Raw genomic sequence first — 24,363 nt, 5'->3', positions numbered from 1 at the left:
ATAAGCCACCCTGAGTAGTGTATAGGCACCAGAAGCACAGGATAAAATGTCCATCTAAATATATTACTCCTAACCAAATCACAATTCTGCACCAGATATCGCAACGTTTATCATACAGGTATACACAAACACGTGTCAAGCACGCTCAGTAGCAAATCTGAGCAATTTATGAAGCAGCTATGTAAATCCTCTTCTTACATTCATTTGTAGGTTTTGATATGCAGGTCTTGTTGACTTTCTGCACATGCCTCTAATAAAACTGTTCATCTCTATGGCTCATAATATTAAATGTATCCTCTATTTTGTAAGATTGAATGTTTTATTAGAGGGCAGTAAGGGAACCAACCCTCATCTTTCATGAACAAATGCAACTTTTTTCATAGCACTGTCTACCCTGCTGATCTAATAATACCAGCAAATCCAAAACAAAAGGCATACCGTTAAACCTTTGCTAAAATAAAGCTTTATCTTGTAGACATTGGATTAAGGTTCTGAGCTGCCCCATGCTGCCAGGATTTTGGGCAAAGAGATGAGGATAACAGTGCATATAATCTCCTCACATCCAGCCCAAGGGAGACATAAACAGGTATGTTATTAAAACACCACTGGGGCCTTTTATTTTCTCTTTTTTAAAAGGATAGTGTGTAACAACAGCAAAGAAACCCGACTGAAACCAAAAGAAACAACTAATATCAGGAAAGATTGTATGGGACACATCCAAGGGGACTGACAACCTTCCCAAAAAGAGAGTTGGCCCTGCAGGCTATTTTTCTAGCACCGCAGAAGTGTTGCCCAGGCGAAACGTTTGCTTCACTTTCCTCCCTCCAGAGCAGATTTCGCTTGAGAAATCCACCTGCCTTATTTTCTTCCTCTTGGCCCTCCAGCCACCACTGTCCGGAGGCCTGGCAGGGCTAGCACTATAAAGACACCTTCAGATGGAAGAGCTGCTTAGAAGCAGTAATTTCACAAGGAGCGGCGCCAGGCTGAGGTGGGAGGAATACCTTTCAATGGGATAGATTTGGGAAGCATTGGACCTCTGCCATACAATCCCACACCAGGCCAAGTTCCTTTGCCTGTTATTCCTCTCCTACCAACACCTCACCGCCTCCCTGGTCCTAAGCCACGCCGGTAAGATGTCTGGAGCTCTTGTTCTGCCTTGGTCCTTTCCTTTCTTCAGCTCCACCCAAGGGGCGCTGGGGGTTCATGTGTCACCACCAGCAGCATGAGAACCCCGAGGCGTCCCATGATGCTTACGGAACAATTTGTGGCAGGCTGCCATTACCTCCGAAGGGTTCCTCAGCACCCAAATGCTGCCCTCATATAACCCGACACTTCTTTCTCCATGGCACGTCACAGTATCTCTAAACTGGTGTTTTTAAATCACTGCGTAAACTGCATAAGCATATAATCTCTATCATATTTTCTTGGAACGTCAATGTAATTTATGACTGAAAAGTTTCTCTGAAGGGACTCATCTAAGGTTTTTATTCTAAGTTGTTTGCTTTAAATATAAATCTGCCAGTTCTGTGTTAATACTTGGCAGACAAGAGCTTACCCTCAGTTATATAACAACGTGGACAAGATGTTTGGCATTTGCCTATTGCTCTTGGTAACCATTTTGGAAATGCCTCTGTTGATTTTTAGAAAGTTGTCTAATGGAAGCTCCTCTGTAGAACAGTCCATCTACAGCAGAGAATGTGGAAGAGACTAACCTTAACTAATACTGGCCTGATTCACCTGCAGTGCTAAGACAAACTATGGCTGAGAGAGCGAGAGCGTGCGCCCCTGTGGATACTATGCAGGGAGTGTAGCCACCACAATTTTTGCTCTGGGTACCCCCACACTAACATATGCTCATTGAGTCATAGTTTTGTTTCAGTTTGTGTGCAAACTGAGCACTAGTCACAAAGGAGTTTTTCCATTCACACTACCATTTGTCCCTCCTTAAGTATTAGGCTGTTTTCTCTTCCTGACACAAGCACAACACACACCCAGAGCACTGCTCTGTTGCAATGGCAGGGAAAAGATAGGTAGGAAATTGCTGCCTGTACCTTTACAAACTATTTGAATTTTCAGGTACTTCTGAAATGACCTCTGGTGTCTCATGACTGCTGAAATCTAGAGGATCCTCATATACAATAAACATGTCATAGTGACCCTAAAATCAGTAACTGCAATGACTGTGAGATATATAGCGTTCTGCAATTGTCAGGATACCATGTAGGCTTCTACTGGAATTACATAGGATCCTTCCTTTTATGATTAGTTCTTTTGAAGCCCTGAAATTAGTATTTGCCAAGGTTTATCTATGATTAACTGTATGCCTCTCCTGAACCTGCAATTGGAATCACTGCCAAAGGTACCATTGAAATCCAGCAACCCTCACAAAAGGCTCTATTCACACAACTTGGAAAGCAGTTCAGCATTCATTAGGAACTTCCTTCTTTTAAGTTCCACGTTTCTCTCATGTGCCTTCCCTCCCCTTTTTGCTGCTCATTTCCTACATACTCTCAGCCTAGATGCCAGTTTCCCCCATCAGTAGAAATGGAAGGAAAACTTGCCTGCAAAGTTTGCATGTGTCCTCCCTCTTTTCTTCCTTCTTCAATGGAAGGGACAGGAGGATGAGGTAGCACTAAAATGGGATATGGCTGGGGAGTGCAGCGGGGTGACATGAGACTTGCATATACACAACAATCTGGTAGACTGGAGGTAACCAAAAATTATTTGCAAAGGTATTCAAAACCTGTAGGGTTTCAAAACCATTGCCCAACACAAAATTATTTCAATGAGTCCTCTAGTTTCAAAAGAATCATTTCAAAATTACAGATCACAAGTAGCACAAAGCTTCTGCAACAGATCCCACCAACATAAATAATCAAAGTCAAAAGCCTGGGCATGATGGCTTCTCAGTTCCAGGGGAGGGGGAACACATGATGCACCGGCAGAAGAGCTTTTCAACCGGTGCTGAGGAAGTCTTTTTTTATTACTTTATTTACGGCTATTAGCCCATAAAATATGTACAAACATAAAAGCACAGAAGCATAAAAACCAATACATCTAACAACAGAAGGGGAACACCACGATGCAAGGGTGGTCATTGAACAGTGACAGTAACGGCTTGGGGCCCGGAAGGATCCAAGGGACGGTTCACAGAAAAAGGAGAACTGGAGACGAGATTCGTCATGCACTCTCATCATGACTGTCCGATTAGTTTTTGTTGTTGTTGTTGTTTTTTGGTGGTTTTTGTGTGTGAGATAACCGCATTCAGGAATCTCGCCACCTGCAGAGTTACAGAAGGATCTGTATCCTGCAAGAGCAGTGCGGCATGTGACTCAACAGGCCTGCCAACCAAGTGCAGTAAAGCAGGACCCAGGAATTTAGTCCTAGCTATGCTATGTAAGGGACAGTTGAACATTATATGAGGAAGAGATTCAACTGTTTTCCCGTCACACTCGCATAGTGGAGACACCAAATCCTTGGAAAATCTGTAGCTCAACAGGTTCGATGGAAAAACATTGAACCTTGCACGAATAAATGCAAGTCGGTGTGGTGCAGATGAAAGAGATGACATATATGATGGAAGGCCAAGTGGTGGGGTTATTCCGTGATACCTGGGAGAGCAGACACCCCCACCCCTGGAGAGGTTGTGTTGATTTTCAATGTCTGCTAATCTTTGCTTGATAAGGCTTTTGGCTGAGCGTAGGTTCATCTTTAAGGAGTCCGCTGGGGAAATTCCGATGCTCAAAAGTTTGGCATGGATTTTTCCTACCCACGGGTTAACAAAGTCATCCCGCCAGAGGCACTGAAAGAGGTAATGGTCGGGAAGCCTATGCCAGCTGGACAGCCAATAGCCAAAGACTTGCTTCCAGATGGCCGTCTCCAATGATGCAATCCTTAACTCCAGATGTATGGCTGCATTGCTCACACACATGGGGAGTTTCAGGAGGCGACGGAGAAACTGATTCTGCAATGTCCCCAGCGATGTTAAATTGGACCCTGGGGCCCAGAGCGGGGCAGCATAACAGAGGGTGGAAACCACTTTTGCGTGGTACACCTTCAATGCAGAAGGGATGTGGGAGGCTCCGTCGGCCGCAAAAAATTGGAGTAGAGTGTAAAGTATTGTTTTCCCTTTGTTCAGTAAATACTGTATCTGTGGCTTCCAGCTTAGGTTATAGTGAAAAAAGACTTCCAGGTATTTAAATTTGAAAACCTGTTCTAATTGGACTCCATCTAACTTCCAGCTGTAAGTTTTCCGAGACCTGGTAAAGACCAGTACTTTTGATTTTCCATAATTAATTGTCAGGTGGTTGAGTTTGCAGTAAGCCGCAAAAATCTTTAGAGCTCTGCATAAACCGACTCTAGAGTAGGAAAGGATCGCTGCACCGTCAGCATATAAGAGCAGAGGGCAGCGAAAATCAGCTAGGCGGGGGGCATGAATGTTGGCTTGAGACTCACTCAGAAAGAGCTTCATGTCGCTAATAAACAAGTTGAAGAGGAGTGGGGCCAAAATGCAGCCTTGGCGCACTCCTCTATTTATTGGGACCTCATTGGATAGGTTTCCCGCCGGTGTAAATCTCACTCTAGCCGACGACCCGTGGTGTAATTGGGTTATAAGCCATAACAGCCTTCTATCTATGCCCCATCTCTCTAATTTCTTCCATAGACAGTTTCTTGGGATACTGTCGAAGGCGGCCTTTAAGTCTATGAAAGCAACACATAGGCGCCCCCGACTCGGGGCAGAATATTTTCTGGCAAGATGATACATAATTACCATATGGTCAGTGGTTGAATAATTGATCCTAAAGCCTACTTGCTCATGGCCAATCAAGTTTGAGTCATATGCCCAATGGGACAGCTTAGACAGCAAAAATTTTGCATAGATTTTCCCGATGATAGACAAAAGGCTGATGTTCCGATAATTCTCTGGGTCAGCAAGGGGACCCTTTTTATGGACTGGTACGATCACGGCCTCCTTCCATGACCCAGGGATAAGCCCCGTAGAATTAATTGCATCAAAGACTTTGGCCAGAATTTCAGCCCACCACCTCGGTTGCGCAACAATAGCCTCAGCAGGGACTAGATCCGGCCCAGGGGCTTTGCCCGTTTTCAGGTCTAGTATCAAGTCCATTATCAGTTCTGGGTCGGTAGAGGGCCACAAAGGTAGATGGTCGGCTCGGAATTCGGTGAGTGAGTTGGATTCCTCTGCCAAAGAGAAATATTTACTCAAGAATTGTTCCCATGTGGGCGCAGGGATAATCACCAGTGGGTACTTCCTTCCTCTTTTGTTTATCAGAGCCCAAAATTCCTGTGGTCTGCGGGATCTAGAGGCCGCAATCAAGGCTCGCCAACGCTTTTGGTACCACTTGCGTTTGGCCAGCTTTAAAATCTGTTTGTATGCTCTTTTGGCTTGTAAATAGGAGGGTGGTAGAGCCTGGGCATTAGAGTTTTTGTATTCATTATAGATAGAATGAAGAAGGGATCTTGCTTGTTTGCAAGAGGTGTTAAACCAAGGGGCCCCAGTATTGCAATGCGCCACTTTCGCCTTTTGAGGAGGTGATGTAAAAAAAGTGGTAAGGTTTGTTATAAGAAGGTTAAAAAGTTTCAAAACCGAATTGAAATCTTGTAAATCAGTAGTTATTTGAGGGAGATAGGCAATGATTTCCCTATGAAAAAATTCCTGGTATTTTTGGGCCACAGCCTCCGACCATTTGATCCCTCTTATTTTGGTCGATGATGAGGTTTCCAGAAGGACTGAGTGTTTATAGTCCTTCTGGCACCGGAACAATGACAAAGTGGTCACTATTGGAAGGTGATCACTGAAATGTTGGTTTTCAACTTGGAAGGAAAGTACATTAACGGCCAGATTTGCAGAGATCAGGAAGTAATCGATAACACTGTTAGATACTAGTCCCAGGTGAGTAAACTCCCCCGGTATGTCGGGGGGGAAGGTGCCGTTCAAGAAGACTAGATTCAGGCGAATGGCCATTTGGTAAAGAGTCACTCAGCTGAGGAAGTCACTTCAGCGGCCAAGTGGCTCCATGTGGGCACAAAATGGAACCTATGGCAAGCTGGCACCTACCATAGATTTGGGGCAGCATCTTCCTATGCTCTTGATTGACAAGATAACTTTCTCTGTACAAATACGCAACAACTGCAAGTCCAAGCGTGTGAAAATATACTCAAAGCCATCTAAAATAATTTTAATATTTTAGTAATTTTAGAAGGGTTGCCTGTGTTATCATCTAGTCTCATCTAGTATTTTATCTATCAGCAGTTTCATTGTATTTCTGTGTTTTCATTGTAAGCTGCATTGAAAGAGTCTCCAAAGGTGGCATATAAACATTTTAAATAAATACATAGCTTAAAAACTTGCTTTGGCGTCAGGCCCTGCCTTGCACAAAGGATTTCAAAAGCAGGACACAGCCATATAAAACCCTCTGCAAACCAACTATCATTTACAGATCAATAAAGAGGAAGGCCAGATAGAACAAGAGCCAGAAAAATAGTTCTAGCCACCAATGATGCCATTAATTTACTGACCGTGAAAAAAAGGCAAGGGGAAAAACATCCTACTCACTTCAGAGGGATTCGTGAAACTGCATTCACATTGGCCGAAGTTGTCACAACTTGAAGGACTTGTTCCAGGGCTGTAAATCCCCCTGCCACGTGAAATGCAACCTGATCTGCTGTATTCTGCATTGAAAACATAAAAAGTAAGAGTAATTAGTCCAAGTCTGACTGCACAAGTTTACTGTTCAGTGCTATATAGAACTCTTGTACACATTCAAATGCAGCAAACCTTTGAGAACTAGGCATGAACTCCCCTCAAGGATGTAAGAAGAGCTAGCTGCTGGATCAGGCCAGAAGAGGCCTATCTAGACCAGTATCCTGTTCCCACTGGGGCCACCCAGATGCCCCTGTGGAAAACCCACAAGCAGGACCAGAGCACAAGAGCCCTCTCCCTCCTGTGGTTTCCAGATCTGTGGAGCCAGAAGCACAGCCATCCTTTTCAGGAGGGATCAACATCCCTCTCCTCCTCCGTCCACCTGTCTAATCCTCTTTCTTGGTTGGTGGCCATCACTGCCTTCCGTGAGAGCATGCTTCTTCAATGCCTGGTCATGAGGCATGTGTGCCTGATTAAAATGTTGATTCAAATGGTTCAGCCAAGCACCAAGCTTTCCATTGAGCTAGTGGGGTTCTTTGACTTCCAAGCCACTGAAGTCCTTTCAGTTTCAAAAGAAGTTTGCCAAAAGACATAGGAGGCAGCTATTTGAGCAAGGTAAACCAATCCTTTTGGTGTGCAGAACCAGTCACACAGTTCTTTGGGTCTTAGTCAGATAACCGGGGGAAAGAAAAAGAAACACCTCTCGCTTTGACTATATTTTGGAGAAACCTTGGCAACCACTAGTGGGAACTACCTATAATCAATTCTATTGTGAATGAGCAAACACACGAACCAAGCCATGCAAAGCAAAGGGACCTTATTACTGCCCCCCCCCCCCACGATGATTCATGCTCCTTGCTTTAGGGATTGTTTGCTTTTGGTTATGCCAAGTCTGCGCACAGAATGTATGAACTTAGGTGACATTTGGGCAATTTGACCAGGACACAGAGAACTACACAGCTAGTTCCACATGCTCAAAGGGAGGAGGGACCACACAGGGGAGGTGCCGCAGTGCAGCGGAAGAGTACATGCTTTGTGTGCGGAAGGTCACAAGTTCAATTCCTGACATCTCCAGCTAAAAAGAAAAGAGATCCATGTGGAAAAGACCTATGCATCCAACTGTTGCCACAGATAGAACATCCAGCAGCTGAATACCAACAGAAATTGGTATTCATGGAGACATGGGCTTGCAAGCAAGATGAGGAGAGCTGCTTAGCTAGGGGAAAAGACTAGAGCACTGGAGCCTAAGAAGAACTATCTGAAAGACTGACAAGGCAAGCAACAGGAAGCTCGTTAGGAAAAGCACGGTGCCAGCACTAGCCTGACAGCAAGAGAGAGTTCTTAGAGTCGACCTTTCAACCCCAGCTTCCTTCTAACCAGAAGAAGTCCTGATCCTGAAAGCACTTGGGTTGGAGTCTCTGTCAGAAGCAGAGCGGGGGGGGCGGGGAGAGAAAGACTTCACCCTGCAATGAAAACACCTTTGAGTTCGCCACTGTCCAAGGTGTGACCACAGGCAGAAATGGCCATGTGTCACAAATCTAAACTTGGGGCGTATATCCAAATCTCTGGATTCAAGGGGGTCTCATTGCTTCTTCCTGCTCTGGAGGCTAGGACTTTTAAAAAAGGCTTCAAGTTACCAGAAAGGAGATTCCAACTAAACATCAGGAAGAACTTTCTGTCAGTAAGAGCTGTTAGACAGTGGGACTCTACTTCCTTGTAAGTTTTTAAGCAGGGATTGGATGGGCATCTGTTACGGATGCTTTAGCTGAGATTCCTGCATTTCAGGGGATTGGACTAGATGACCCTTGGATCCCTTCCAACTACAATTATATTATTATTCTAATTGCCATTTTGTTCATCCCCTCTCAGATCTGGCTCCATCAATGTGCATCCCCATGATTAGTCTGACCAAAGGCCACATGGCTCTTCCTCCCCAAGAACTGAGGCTGTAATATCTGAATTTGCTTATTTTCCTTTCCCCTACTTGTCCTTTTTCATATTTTTTTAAAATTGAATTACTACCAGTTATTTTAAACTGTGAAAGGCTATGAGTGCTTTTATAGATAGGAAATATATATATGGAAGGAAAGAAAATAGCAGGCCCAAACAGACAAAGCTCTTTGTATTCATATATGTATACTGTATTTAAAACACCCTTTAAAAAACTATTTGGTTCAGATTTGATTAGACACAGAAGAAAGTCTGCACCTTGACCGTGTGGCTTCTTTATTTCTCTACCTGACAACACCTTAATGGATCTGAATCTGCTATGACTTTAGTGGCAGCTGATAGGATTGCAGGCTCCCTTCCAATACTACAGCTCAGCTACATGCCAGCAAAAATGACAGCCTAAACCTGAATTACACAGACTGGGAACCCATCCAATTATTAACTAAAGTAACTGTTATTACCTAACCTAATCAAAGGAGAAGCAGCCGTTAATCTTTGGTGGCCCATAGAGCAGTGGCGGTCAGGCTGGATGGACTGTCTTTGTATTTGACTCTCCCGCAGACAATAATTACGTCCTTTGTGATCAAGGCCCAGGTGGGGGTGGGGAGAAGAGCTTCCTTGGCTGTAGGCAAAGGCAGCAGATGGGGAACAAGGCTCTGCCCATTCATTTACAAGGCAGAGGTGGGTGTCTGGGTCTGGAAGCTGTAGGGTTAGAAAAGCTGAAAATCAGCTGGCTAACTACTTCGTTATTTTAAAAATACTTATGTTTCCTTTAAAAATGTTCCACAGACTCTTCTGCAGCCAAATTACAAACGTCAGGTGCCTTTACCAATCTGTTAAAGCTCATAAATGGTTTTAACTGGTTTATTATCATCACAACCACCACCAGGCTTTAAACTTTTATAATCATAGGATGTTGACCTATCTATTAAATATATAGGTAGATTGAAATTAAGTACTTGCAAGCAAAAAAAATCCCTTATTTTGTTTTTAGAAGATGCACATGTATCTTCTAACAACCATCCTCTTAAATGAGGCATTCCCTCATCTCTCCTACAGGACGGAATGCCTCTTCTAAGAGCCTACTTGCCATGTTAGCCTTTGGACAAACGAACTGAAAATAGCCTAATAGTAATAATAATAATAATAATAATGATGATAATATGTTAACAGATTAATTAGAATGCCTGTTTATTCATGTTGGGATTTTGCCTACGTGCTTTGATCCAGCTTTCTCACAGAAGCAATTAGTCAGTTGTCAGAAGGCCAGGAAGTCTGAGCAGAGAAGTTTTTCTGCCTGGTGATATAGGAACCTTGGATACAATTTTGCTCTTGGTCGAGGTCACCCATATAGGCATAATGACTCATGACTTCTCTGGTTGGTCTGTTGGTGGGTGTAGGAGAGGCTTGGAGTCAGCTGAAGTTGAGTTCAGTGTGAGAGAAAGTTAAGATCCATGTCTGTATCTTGTATATGCAGTAGTACCTCGGGTTAAGAACTTAATTCGTTCTGGAGGTCCGTTCTTAACCTGAAACTGTTCTTAACCTGAAGCACCACTTTAGCTAATGGGGCCTCCTGCTGCTGCCGCGCCGCTGGAGCACGAATTCTATTCTCATCCTGAAGCAAAGTTCTTAACCCGAGGTACTATTTCAGGGTTAGCGGAGTCTGTAACCTGAAGCGTCTGTAACCTGAGGTACCACTGTAGTAACTTGTGAGTCTACTGTAAATAATAAACCTCTAAGTAACCAAGTTACTAACGAGCAGCATTTTGTTCCTGGTCATCCCGTCAGCTTCCAACAAGATACTTCCAGAAAGTCTGCGTATACTCTGCAATATTCAACAATTCAATCAAAAAGTTTTAAATTGTTACTCTAATTGATGAATACTGTAAATCTATTAAAATTACAACCCTAATTTTTACTATATTGTTTTACAATCAGCTGCGGAGCAAGCTGATTGGGCGCCTGGGGTGGTGCGTGTGCCCTGCGCCCAGGGGCAGGGCCAGCCGGGCAGGGCGCTCTGCGCGGCCTCTGGAGTCTGCCTGCCTCCTCCCACTCAGCCCCCCTACAGCTGGGGGGGGGGGAGGCAGCTGGCGGACCGTTTGGGCAGCGCAGAGCCTGCAGGAGCCCAAGCCACTGCGTCACTCCCAGGAAAGACGACTGGCTGTGCTGTGCTGCAGGCCCCCGGTGAGTGCCGCCCGGCATTTTGTCACCCCCTCAGTGGGTACACTCGGGGCGCCCCGCCCCCACCTCACCCCCCTTCCTCCACCCCTGTTTACAATCACAAGCAATGTGTGAATCTGTCAGAACTGTGTCAAAGATATTTGGTGAAGAAAACTCATGCATGCTTCTCAACCTGAGAGAGGCACAGAGACATTCCTCCTGACTCCTCAATAGCAGCCTACCACTTACCTAAATAGCCTGGGTGAAATCCTATTGGTCCTTCTAGCACCCTTGCGCTGGTGAAAGTGTCTGCTTGAAGAGGTGGACAGGAAGAGGCTTTTTATGATTTCCCCTCTGCCAGGCAACCACTACAGTTTCCCAAAAACCTGTTTGAATGCTTTTTCTTGGGGGGAGGGTTTACTGGTGGGAGGAGGAAATTGGCAAAAATGGTCTCCCTCACCTTTAATCAACCACTAGCAGACACCTCTGATTGGATAAAAAAAACCTTGATCTTCGAAATGGCAGCAATTGCCTACAAATCACAGGAAGGATCAAACTGCAAAACTGAAAGCAATTTGAACCCAGCTTCAAAATGAAGGTACAATGAGGGTACAAATTGCTTTACACTGAGAGAAAGTACTAAGGTTGTTCTTATCAGCTCTGCATTTATGAAAGTGCTGAAGTCACATTCAAGGGAGGCTTTGTGGCTCTACACAGCAAATAGATGTAGCTCAGTGCGTCTCGTTTGCATGCAGAACATCCCAGATCGATTCCAATTCCAGGCAGGGCTAGGAAAGTCTCCTCTTGGGAACCAGAGAACTGCTTGTGCAGATGGACCAATGGTCTAACTTGGTGCAAGTGTCACAGTTTGATTGTTTTAAAAGTTGCCCTTCTTGGTAAATGCCATTGGCCAACTAAGACACTAAAGGGATGCATATTCCAAGCTGCACCTTAAGCCTGTTTCTACATCTGAGTCGGTTTGTGAGGACCTCGTTTTCACTGAAAAGGTAAAAAAAAAGAAAAAAGGGGGGGTCTTGGCATAGGCCATGATATTAAAGGTCACACCATGAAAATCAATGCATAAAATGGCCCAAAATAACTTTTATTAACTACTTGGGTCTTATTAAGAGCCTAAAAGAAATGACTGAATAGTAAAGGTAAAGGGACCCCCGACCATTAGGTCCAGTCGTGGCCGACTCTGGAGTTGTGGCACTTATCTCGCTTTACTGGCCGAGGGAGCCGGCGTACAGCTTCCGGGTCATGTGGCCAACCGAGTCATGTGGTGGAAAACCAGAGTAGCGCACGGAAACGCCCTTTACCTTCCTGCCAGAGCGGTACCTATTTATCTACTTGCACTTTGATGTGCTTTTGAACTGCTAGGTTGGCAGGAGCTGGGACCGAGCAACGGGAGCTCACCCCGTCACACGGATTCAAATCGCTGACCTTCTGATCGGCAAGTCCTAGGCTCTGCGGTTTAATCCACAGCGCCATCCGCGTCCCCGACTGAATAGTACCCTTGTAGAAACAGTGGGAACCTGTTGCTACTTTCAAAACACAGTAAAGAAAATATTTAATTGCAGTGACGCAATTTCCCCAATCCATAAAATCAATACATTTGACAAAAAACTAATACTGATTTGTTCATTAGTAATCTTCAGTATAAACTACATTAGATTTATAGCAATAAGTACAATCAAATCTACTTGGCTTCCTCATAAAGCTTTCCAGCAATGCTTGTCTTCCTGCCACTTGATCCAAAAGGCTTTAAACTGCTTGGGTGGAAGATTCATTCATGGGTCCCTTTGGATCCAATCTTCTGTGTATTCTGAGATCTATGCACTTATGAACTCATTGGGTGTGAATGCCTTCAGCCACATCGGAACACAATAAATGACTATCTGAAACCTACCCCCTACCCTCAAAGTGGTATAAAACCTCAAAGTGTTTAAAGCCACAATGTATTGATAACTGTCATTGGAAGCAACCTTGTTTTATTTTATTAAAATTATATCACACCTCTTTTCCAAGGAATTCAAGGTGGCAAAGACGGTTCTCTTCCTTCCCATTTTATCTTCATAACAATCAGGCTGAGGAAGTATGGCTCTCTCACCAAGGTCACCTGATGAGTTTCATGGTTGAGAAGGAATTTCAACCCTGGTCTCTCAAGTAATATAGAAATATAGGGCTATTCTAAGTTCTTTACAAAGTTCCGCTCTTCATCTAGCATAGAAAAAAGGTAAGGTAAAGGACCCCTGGATGGTTAAGTCCAGTCAAAGGCGACTAGGGGGTGCAGTACTCATTTTGCTTTCAGGCTGCGGGATCTGGCGTTTGTCCGCAGACAGCTTTCCGGGTCATGCGGCCAACATGGCTAAACCGATATGGAAAGCTACAAATTCCCTCTCCCTCATTTAAGCAATAAAGCTTCTGACATTTCTTTCAGAAAGGAGTTTGATTACCATGCAAGCTATTTCAGTAGAAATTGCAACCTCATTTAGATCCCAGTAACAGTTCCTTAGTGTAACAGTGACTGAAAAGAAAGTTCAACATGCAGTCATCTGGCCTGTGGGACGTTTGCTAAGGCAGGTAGAAGCTATTGGCAAGGCGAGTTTAGCCTGGGTGTGAAAACCCAACCCAGTCCTTACTTAATACAGTAGGCAGTAGGAGATGCTGTGATCATACTGGGGATAAATGTGTTCAAAGTCTAATTTACTGGTTTAGGGTATATGGGAATCCTTTGAATCTGTATTGAGGTTTATAAAGAGTAATTATGCTCTCTTACCTGTGACTACAAAGTTACTATTTTAATAGGGATGGGGCTATTATTTGTGTGTGTGTGGGGGTTGTTTTAAATTGTTTTACTTTGAGAACTAGTAGTTTTAACTTGTATTTGTATTTTAGCTTACTTTTTTATATTAGTTAAGTTATTTTCTTTTAAGGGGGGGGGGGATGACAGGGCTGACTGGGAGACTGGGAGTGGGAGCCAGCCAACAGCATGGCTGGGGCAGGATGCACCGGGGGTGGGGTGGGTGTGTTTCAGTGAGCACAGTAAGGCACGTACTAAACACAGGTTTCCCTGCTAGAACTGCAATACGTACACCACTGCTGACCTAAAAGCACAAGAAAGGCTGGCTCCAATATGCTCAAAATCCTATAAATAAGAAACAGAAGTTTTGGGAAGGGGTTGAATAATAGTGAGACTGGAGAAGCCACTAGAAGTTGCAATTTCAGTTGAATTTGGGGGAACCACCTGAAGCATCAGTTGTGCTGAGCTATTTCAATTGCTTTTGTTTGATTTGCTCATTTCAAACAGTTGAAAGTCTGCAAATTTTGATAATAAACCTGATTTGCAATGGGGAATAGCTGTCAACATTTTCCTTTTCTTGCGAGGAATCCTATTCGGAATGAGGGAATTTCCCTTTAAAAAAGGGAAACGTTGACAGCTATGCAATGGGGGCTGAATAATTTCGATTGCAACTCTCTATATATTCCTATGGTGTGAAGGCTCTGGGATTATTCTTGGCAGGGGTCAGAGACTAGCAGCATCCCCATCACCACAGGCACACAAGACGAATTATTCAGTTTCTGTGCCAAGAAAAAACTTAAATTCTCTGCAAAAAACAAATGATGTAAACTGGTGTATATTCAGAGATGCTTATTTTTTAAAAAAATAAAGAAAGGTCAATTGGCAAACTTTTTTGATGAAATTATTTGAATCTTGGCAGAATTTGCAATTCACTCCTACTGCCCACTCTCCAGAGTGTTATTTTTTATTCATTCAAAGCATTTATACCTTCCCCTTTAGCCAGAAAGGCTCTCAAAGTGGCTTAGAAGCAATGAAAGCAGCAACCCCCCCCCAAAAAAAAATCAGGCTTACATTCTAAAAATACCTGACATGAAAGGGGAAAGGGAGGGGGAGGGGAGGAAAGAGAGGAAGCAAACTCAGGCACCCAATTATCAATATTAATTACTGATTTCTTAACATGAATTACAGTGGTACCTCGGGCTACGCTTCAGGTTACAGACTCCGCTAACCCAGAAATAGTACCTCGGGTTAAGAACTTGGCTTCAGGATGAGAACAGAAATCGTGCTGCGGTGGCGCCGCAGCAGCAGGAGGCCCCATTAGCTAAAGTGGTCTTCAGGTTAAGAACAGTGTCAGGTTAAGAACGGACCTCCGGCACAAATTAAGTACTTAACCTGAGGTACCACTGTACTACAAATGACACAGGAGCCATTTCATCAGTGAAAGAGATGGGACACTAAGGCCTCTCCAGCTGTTCTCCCTAAAAACTTCTCTCTTCCAGCTGGTCATCACAACAATGGAAAAAATAGTGCAATCAGAGGAATTTGAGCAGAAGCCTTTGAGGATGTTTGTCTCCTGTAAGGTAAAGGTAAAGGGAACGATGACCACTAAGTCCAGTCATGGCGACTCTGGGGTTATGGCGCTCATCTCGCTTTACTGGCCGAGGGAGCCGCATACAGCTTCCGGGTCATGTGGCCAGCATGACTAAGCTGCTTCTGGCGAACCAGAGAAGCGCACGAAAATGCCCTTTACCTTCCCGCCAGAGCGGTACCTAATTATCTACTTGCACTTTGACTTGCTTTTGAACTGCTAGGTTGGCAGGAGCAGGGACTGAGCAATGGCAGCTCACCCCGTCACGGGGATTCGAACCGCCGACCTTCTGATCGGGAAGTCCTAGGCTCTGTGGTTTAACTCACAGCACCACCCACGTCCCTGTTTGTCTCCTGTACTGTTTGCCTATTTTTCAAATGCAAGCCTGCTTAATAACGTGGGCCTTACTTGTGAATAGATACGTAAGGGATTAATCTTCACTGAAGTTGCTGGAACTTGTTTTTTCAGTAAAAGTGTGCCTAGGAATAGATTAAAAAGTTTACTTTTTATTCATACGTTACACTGAATACTGAGCATACACTAGAAGACTCCCATTTTCAGCTGTTGTGATTTCAAGCCCAGTCAAAGACAGCACCATATTCCTGCCAGCACTGCTCCCTCTAGTGGCCAAGTTGAGGCATCTGTACCCCCCCTCTGTGTGTGTGTGTGTGTGTGTGTGTGTGTTTAAAGGAAAAAAACAAACAGCAGGACATTTATGCACCAATACAGTTTTACAACAGAGCTTCCTGGAGAAAAAGAGTTTCAACCTCCCCATAAATAAAAACCAAATTGGTGCTCAGATTAGGCAAGATCTATGATGCTACAAAATGCATGCTGGGCCAGTTCGCTGGGTCTTCTGATGTGGGGTGTGGGGGCTGTACAATGGAAGCTACTGGTTGACACAAGTAAGGCCATATTCCTGCCCCCCGAACACAGGCACTGAGTTGCACCCAACATTTTTTTTTGGGGGGGGGGTGACGTCATGCATTCAGTGTACGTGACACCCCATGCATTGAGCGTTGCATGCGTGACCTTCGCCTGTCAGGCTGACGCTGCACAGTCTGGGGCGGCATCCTTTCAGGCCTCCTGGCCCCATCCTTGTGGACATGGGGGGTGCTGTAGAGGTTTCTGCCCCATGGAGATGGTGCACCTGCCCTGAACTGTTGCAGAAGAGGAAGATTCTTCCTCCCATTAAACGTGGAAGGAGGAGAGGAAATAAGAAGCGACAACACGAACCCACAAAATATTTGTGCAAAAAAACTCAGGAAAAAGTGGTGTTCCCAAAGCAGCGTGAATGAATATTGGTGGCCCTCCAGATGCTAGGGATCATTAGGAAAGGAACTGAATCTAAAACTGTCAATATCATCATGCCATTTTACAATTCTATGGTGCAACCACATTTGGACTACTGTGCAGTTTTGGTAGAGTTGGAAAAGGTTCAGAAAAGGGCAACCAAAATGTTCAAGCAGATCAAGTGACTCCTTTATGAAGAAAGCTTTTTATAGTTTAGAGAAGTGGCAAGTAGGTGACATGATAGAAGTTTATAAAATTAAGCATGTCATGGAGTGAGGGGGCAGAGACAGGCTTTTCCCCCTCTTTAGAACTTGGGAAATCCAATGAAGCTGAATGTTGGAAAGACAGATAAAAATACGTCTTCAAACAGCATACAGTTGACCTATGGAACTCACCCCCACAGGAGACAGTGATGGCCACCAACTTGGGAGGTTTAAAAAGAGGACTGGACAAATTCATCTATCAAGATAACTTATCAATGGCTACTAGCCCTGATGGCTGTGCTCTGGCTCCATAGCCCAAGGCAGCAATGCTTCTGAATGTCAGTTGCTGGAGGCAACAGGAAGAGAGAGGCTTTTGTGTTTGAATCCTGTTTGCAGGTTTCCAGCAGGTATCTGGTTGGTCCCTGGGAGAGCAGGATGCCGGGTGAGATGAGAAAGGGGCCTTATGTTCTTGCCTCAGAGGTCTTTCCCCACCCAACTGCTGGAGATTCCTCAAGTGGAGATGCTGCTGCTGCTGCTCCCAGAAGGCACCTCATCGCCCGCTGTAACTTCAAAGAGAAGGGGTACTTCCAAACCCTTCCACCCTTGTGCATCTTTTTGACCTCCATCCTGTACTCAGTTTTGAAACTGTTGCTAGCAGATGTTAATTTTTTATGTGTATATCGGGGTGGAAACTTCTGGACCCCCAACTGTTTGATGAAAACTCCCATAATTCCTCCCCCCTGGGCATGCTTGCTTGGGCGCATAGGACTAGAAGTCCAAAAACATCTGAAGTGCCGCTGGTTCTCCATCCTTGATTTAAAGAACTTATAAACCATCCACCATTCATTGCAGTGTACCAAAAAATAAAAGAGAGAAATAAATAAAAACAAAACACAATGTTTAAAAATCACAATCCATTAAAAAAATGCTAATTTCATCTGCAAAACCAACAGAAAGAATGCTATCCCTTTTCACACTTAGTATAAAAAAGAAAATACATCTCTAAAGAAATTGCAGGAACTCCTAAGAGTTCCAGATACTATAAAAATCTACTGATATTGTGATTTTGCTTCAACTCTTAGATGTATATTTTTAAAAGAAACTTTCAGTGTATCCCCTTTTGCCTCAAAGCTTCAGATGGGACAGCCATGGCAGCAATGAGCCACTTGCTACAGTCCTGACAATGTGCAGATTCTAGAGTAAATAACCAAGCCGGACTCTGCACCGCTGAGGCCAACCATTCCCGACTGTCTCTCCACTGTGATAAACACTGTCTGCCCACAGTCCCTTGTATTTGAAAGTTACGACAAACATTGGACTGAAATGTAAATATCTGACATCATGACTGGTGAAGCAACGGACGGCAAATTTATCTAAAAAACAGAATGAAACCCCAAAATGTTGTTTGACACCTTGTTTTCTTTTAAAAAGCCAACCTTAGTGGTCACTAAGGGAGCATTCGGAGGAGGTCAGGAGTGTTGTGCTTTGTTCTTAAAAAAATACACACAGCAAGTGAAGTTGCTGAATGATATAGACTAAAGACATTTTAAAGCTAAAGAAGCGAGGACTCCTACAGCAATGCTGAAGTCAAGATATGGTATTAAAATGGCATCATGTTTCTCTGCCAAATGAGAAATGCCCTGGAAGTGGGAAAGGAGAAAACAAAACTTTCCACTTTTGATCCATGCTGCTTTCATATGGGTTCACCCGTAAATTGTACCACCTTGTTTTTGCACCCATCTTCTTAAGGAAAGACATATTCACTGGAAAACTCCATATAAAATATTATTTCAATGTATTTTCTCTTAAAATATGCATTGAGTGAATGTGTTCTCCCTCAAATATTGCACCTTTAAACATACTTTGATATTTATTTCTGTTTTTGGACTGAGAAAGGGGATTGATATGTCTGGGAAAAGCGAAAGCCAGAGAATAAACAAGTTCCAATCTGCAAATCAGCCGAGGAGGCTCAGATCAGGTCAGTTTGCATTAACTTTTGCAACAAGCAAATCCAACAAGCAGCCCCAGGTGGAAGAAGTAAGGACTCTAAACTATTTTTGCAGGGATCGAGAACTGTTGGACTCCAACTCCCATCATCCCTAACCCCCAGGCCATGCTGGCTGGGGCTGATGGGAGCTGAAGTCCAACAGGGTCAAGAGAGCCAAAGGTTCCTCATTCCTGGTCTACAGACAACAGTAGACACATACAAACCTGTCTTTTATTAAGAGGATACTCAAAGCAGCTAACAAAACTAAAACCAAACAATCGAAAAAGCCATGTCATCAAAGCATAGCACATTAAGCATAAGACAGCAGACAACTGAAAACTCTCAATCAGTAAGAGGGACAAGAAATCAAGAAAGAGCGACACTGAAGGCCAAAATATTTCCTAAATATAAGACTTTGCTTGGCAGCAAAAGGACAAGAAAGAGGTGAGTGAGTCTCTTCAGGAAGAAAGCTCTGCTGTTGGGTGCAGCCACTGAGAAGGCTCTCTCTCATGTCCCAGCCAAACAGGTACAACTGGGAGGAGGACTTCTTTGAAAGATCTCAAAACCTGGACAGCTCATACAGAGGAAGACAGCCCCAATATTTCCATGTTTTTTAAATCAAGGGGTGCAGCATGTCCCCAAAACAAGTTCTCTGCTTTTCAGGATTTGAATGCAGGCCTGAGAGGCAGAAGTGCAGCATCTTGTCCATGTGGGAAGAATGTTTCATTCCTAAAGGCCATTTTTCACATTATGCAGAAACACAAACCAGGTTGTACTCCAGTCTCAGGCCCGTAGCCAGAAATGTTACAGTCGGGGGGATTAGGGGAGGGGAATTGTTGTGGCAGAGCCAGAACATAAATACGAGTGGTCTCATTTGTTTTAAGCTATTTTTAAGTCACTTTAATACTGCTTGTGCATTGTCTCTTATAACTCCACAAGTAAAAGGGCCACAAGTTTGAAAGACTTTTAGTAAGTGCGAAGGAGCAACTGTGGTGAACTCTGTTCTCCCTTTGGGCAATGCTTCATCCAGGCCCAACCATTAGCAACGTTAAATCAATGTAAGCAGTTCCCCCATGGTGACAGCTTGTGTTGTTTCCACCCCTCCTTCCTCCTGACGGCATGGTATTAGGGTCTCTTTCTTTCTTTCTTTTTATGCTCCCCTGGGAAATTCAATTAACAGTGTCAAGTCTCCTCCTCTCAGTCAATGAGTGACACTATCAAGATCTTTTTCACCACCCCTGACAAGCAAGATGTGTCCACTGATTTCTTGTCTTGCAAGTTAACAAGAGAATTACTGCCCACTTCTATAAATGACTATATATGATCTGTGTCATAAACAGCGTGACAGCTGCCAAAATCAATCTTTCATGACCCTATTGATTAGGACACTCAGAAATAATGAGACTTCACTAGTGGCAGAATAATGCTTGGGTGGGGAAAGGAGGGAGGAATGTATCTGTTCCTTACAAATGCCGTCGTATTCATCTTTCCTTTTGTCCTTTTCTCACTGTACAATCTACGAGTAACGGAACAAGATTATAAAGGCAGCAATCAATGTTTCCCCTCTCTTTCATGATGAATGTGACTTTTTCAAAATCAGGAGAGTATAAGAATCATACAGTTGAAAGGGACCCCAAGTCATCTAGTTTAACCCCCTGAAATGAAGGAATCTCAACTAAAGCATCCATAATAGATGGCCATCCAACGTCTGCTTAAAAACCTCCAAGGAAGGACAGTCCACCACCTTCCCAGAGAGTTCATCCCACTGTCAAACAGCTCTTGCTGTCAGACAGGTTTTCCTGATGTTCACTCAGAATCTCCTTTCTTGTAACTTGATGCCATTGGTCCAAGTCCTAGCTTCTGGAGCAGAAGAAAACCACCTTGCTCCATCTTTCATGTGACAGCCTTTGAGATATTTGAAGATGAAAAAAAAACAATTAAAAAACACATCAAACCTTCCCATAACTTATCTTTCTTCTGCTTGTTTCCTTGACCTCCTCACACCTCCCTTTTTTGTATTCTAGTTTGGTTAGCTTTTTCAGCAAATCCTTTCCATCTTTCCCAGTTTTTGTCCTATAATTTATCTTAATATAATGTAACTTTGCATGCTCTCCATTCACCAATTAACAATCTATTTTTACTTAATCCTTTATAACATTTCTGCTAAAACCACATAACTTCATTCCAACATCCTTCTAACATTCCTTAATTTTACAATGTTTCTGTAGATAAACTTTATTTTTTTTCCAATCTTCTTCCACCAACTCTTCTCCCTGGTCTCGGATTCTGCCAGTCATTTCCGCCAGTTCCATGTAGTCCATCACCTTCATCTGCCATTCTTCCCGGGTGGGTAGATCTTGTGTCTTCCAGTACTTTGCAATAAGTATTCTTGCTGCTGTAGTAGCTTACATAAAGAAAGTTCTATCCTTCTTTGGCACCAATTGGCCGACCATGCCCAGGAGAAAGGCCTCTGGTTTCTTCAGAAAGGTATATTTAAATACCTTTTTCATTTCATTATAGATCATCTCCCAGAAAGTCTTAATCCTTGAGCATGTCCACCAAAGGTGAAAGAATGTACCTTCAGTCTCTTTACATTTCCAACATTTATTATCGGGCAAATGATAAATTTTTGCGAGCTTGACTGGTGTCATGTACCACCTGTAAATCATTTTCATTATATTCTCTCTTAAGGCATTACATGCCGTAAACATCATACCTGTGGTCCATAACTGTTCCCAGTCAGCCATCATAATATTATGTCCAACATCTTGTGCCCATTTAATCATAGCTGATTTCACCGTTTCATTCTGAGTGTTCCATTTCAACAGCAAGTTATACATTCTTGACAAATTCTTAATTTTGGGATCTAACAGTTCTGTTTCCAATTTTGATTTTTCCACCTGGAAGCCATTTTTTTTGTCCAAATTATATGCCTCCATTATTTGGTAATAATGGAGCCAATCTCGCACTCATTTTTTAGTTTTTCAAAACTCTGTAGTTTTAATCTGTCTCCCTCTTGTTCTAAAATTTCCCAATATTTCGGCCATTTGGCCTCCATATTGAGCTTTTTCTGAGCCTTCGCTTCCATTGGTGATAACAGGTGATCAGCAGTTCAACCAATGCCTCTGCAGCTGCAGCTAGTGAAATGGCAGGCTGAGCAATGTATAGTATCTTTAGGTTTATGCACAAGCACTCAGTGATGTGTCTGCTCCCCACTCTGAACTTTAACCAGGCTCCTGGGGAGGGAGCTGAACCATGAAAAACAACAATCTTAGCGGCTCACATTAAACTTTTTAACAAGGATCCTCTGGAAGGACAAGGTTAGAACAGTGATTTATCAGAGGTAGGGATCAGAAAACACAGGCTATTCTGGAAAGCAGGGAAAGATAGAGCCAATGAGATCTCAAATTAACATGGGAGCAATCATGCTAACAACTATTGGTACCTCTTCAGTTTTTCAAGCACTTCCATTGCAACAAGGTTGTTTAAATTCTGCCCAAGAGCAGTGCTATTATGATTTTCCTACTCATATTGAAATTGTTGTTTAGTCGTTTAGTTATGTCCGACTCTTCATAACTCCATGGACCTCCCACAGTTTGGTCAAACTCATGTTGGTAGCTTCGAGAACACTGTCCCACCATCTCCTCCTCTGTCGTCCCCTTCTCCTTGTGCCCTCCATCTTTCCCAACCTCAGGGTCTTTTCCAGGGAGTCTTCTCTTCTCATGAAGTGGCCAAAGTATTGGAGCCTCAGCTTCAGGGTCTGTCCTTCCAGTGAGCTCTCAGGGCTGATTTCCTTCAGAATGGAGAGGTTTGATCTTCTTGTAATCCATGGGACTCTCAAGAGTCTCCTCTAGCACCATAATTCAAAAGAATCAATTATTCGGCGATCAGCCTTCTTGATGGTCCAGCTCTCACTTCCATACATCACTACTGGGAAAACCATGGCTTTAACTATACGGACCTTTGTCGGCAAGGGGGTGTCTCTGCTTAAGATGCTGTCTAGGTTTGTCATTTCTTTCCTCCCAAAAAGCAGGCATCTTTTAATTTCGTGACTGCTGTCACCATCTGCAGTGATCATGGAGCCCCAGAAAGTAAAATCTCTCACTGCCTCCATTTCTTCCCCTTCTATTTGCCAGGAGGTGATAGGGCCATATTGAAATACTCCCCCTCAATGTGGCCAAACTTAGATTCACAAAATGTTTAGGGGTATCCGTAGAAAAAAAGCACTGCCCAGGAGTATGCAATAGCAACATGCACACTGGTACAATTCTTTTCACAAAAGTCAACTAAAATTCTCAGAAACTTAAAGCTCTTGGTAGCCTGCTGATTATGTAATGTTGAAGGAAGATGGATGTCATTTGGGGGGAACTGCATTTATATTACTGACAGTTTATTTCCTTTCTTGTTACACTAAAGTGGTCGGTTTTGGCAGTGTCACTAAATGCAAGAAAAATATCATTTTCACAAAATGTGAAGAACATCATAACTTTATTCATAAGGAGAGGAAGTTCAGCCATCCATCACTAGTGTATCCTTAAACTGTGTCGATTGTTAAGGGAATTTGCAATACCAAGGAATACTAAAAGCGTCCTTTCTGTCTTTAGAAAACAGGCCAGAGTAGGCATTCTAACTTGCCAGATTATTCAATCCTGCTTATATCACATTTCGGTGAGCACTACTGCCCAAGCAGCAACTATGGATATAAAAACAATATGGCATTAGTGATACTGTGTTAAAAAGTATGCAAAAGTGTAATAGAAAAAGGGTGAAAGACTAAAGTCATATTATGTCAAAAGTAAATAATATGCTAAAGATGTTTAAATATAAGGAGGAAAGATCGGAGACATAATAGAATTGATTTTAATAATTAGAAATGAGTTTCTAAAAAGGGTAAGGATTTGCTGTATCTGATTGGACAAAGAGGAACACAAAAAAGGGAGGCGTGAGGAAGTCAAGAAAGAAAGTTTTGTAAGCATGAATTTAAAAAATTGGAGTTTTTATTCTTAACTTTTTCTTTTTTTTAATGGGTGGAATTTTTTTTCTTTTTCCTTTCCTGTACTTTGTTTTTTTTCATCTGTTTTATGTGCATTTGTGATTGTTTTGTTGTTCTGTATTTTTGTGATGTTTCTTTTTTTCTGTAAAATAAATAAATATATTTTTTTAAAAAAGCAACTATGAACTAGCTATCCATCAGTATATTTTTTTAAAGAAGGCAATTTATTTTGGCTTTGGTTTTTTAGCCATGGGACCAGCAACTGTCAAGCAATTGATAAAGGTAAAAGTAAAGGACCCCTGGACGGTTCAATCCAGTCAAAGGTGACTATGGGGCTGGCGCTCATCTCGCTTTCAGGCCGAGGGATCCGGCATTTGTCCTCAGACAGCTTTCCAGGTCAGGTGGGCAGCAGGACTAAACCACTTCTGGCACTATGGAACACCGTGATAGAAGCCAGAGCGCACGGAAACGTCGTTTACCTTCCCACCGCAGCAGTACCTATTTATCTACTTGCACTGGTGTGTTTTGGAACTGCTAGGTTGGCAGGAGCTGTGACAGAGCAATGGGAGCTCCCCCCATCACGGGGATTTGAACTGCTGACCTTCTGATTGACAAGCCCAAGAGGCTCAGTGGTTTAGACCACAGCGCCACCCGTGTCCCACCAATTGATAAGAGCTGTTTGACAGTGGAACAGTCTCCCTTGGGAGGTTGTGGACTCTCCT

At 43.3% G+C, this 24,363-nt stretch overlaps 3 protein-coding genes across 6 annotated transcripts in view; all 3 read right to left on the bottom strand.

Annotated features, from left to right (window-relative positions):
* The window catches only part of TSPAN3 (tetraspanin 3), a 939,276-nt gene that overhangs the window by 680,880 nt on the left and 234,033 nt on the right, over positions 1 to 24,363 (bottom strand). The gene's annotated exons all lie outside the window — the stretch shown is intronic.
* SCAPER (S-phase cyclin A associated protein in the ER) overlaps positions 1 to 24,363 on the bottom strand; it is a 220,411-nt gene that overhangs the window by 70,532 nt on the left and 125,516 nt on the right. For all 4 annotated transcript variants that reach the window (XM_083698190.1, XM_083698191.1, XM_083698192.1 and 1 more), the window contains one exon: positions 6,578 to 6,693. In XM_083698190.1, coding sequence (XP_083554316.1) covers positions 6,578 to 6,693 — 116 coding nt within the window. The remainder of the gene's footprint in view (positions 1 to 6,577; positions 6,694 to 24,363) is intronic.
* ETFA (electron transfer flavoprotein subunit alpha) overlaps positions 1 to 24,363 on the bottom strand; it is a 284,709-nt gene that overhangs the window by 169,641 nt on the left and 90,705 nt on the right. The window lies entirely within an intron of this gene.

The sequence above is a fragment of the Podarcis gaigeae genome, assembly GCF_964106915.1.
Source record: "Podarcis gaigeae genome assembly, chromosome: 9".
In the NCBI taxonomy this organism is placed as follows: Eukaryota; Metazoa; Chordata; class Lepidosauria; order Squamata; family Lacertidae; genus Podarcis; species Podarcis gaigeae.
This window is presented reverse-complemented; position numbering and strand designations above follow the sequence as displayed.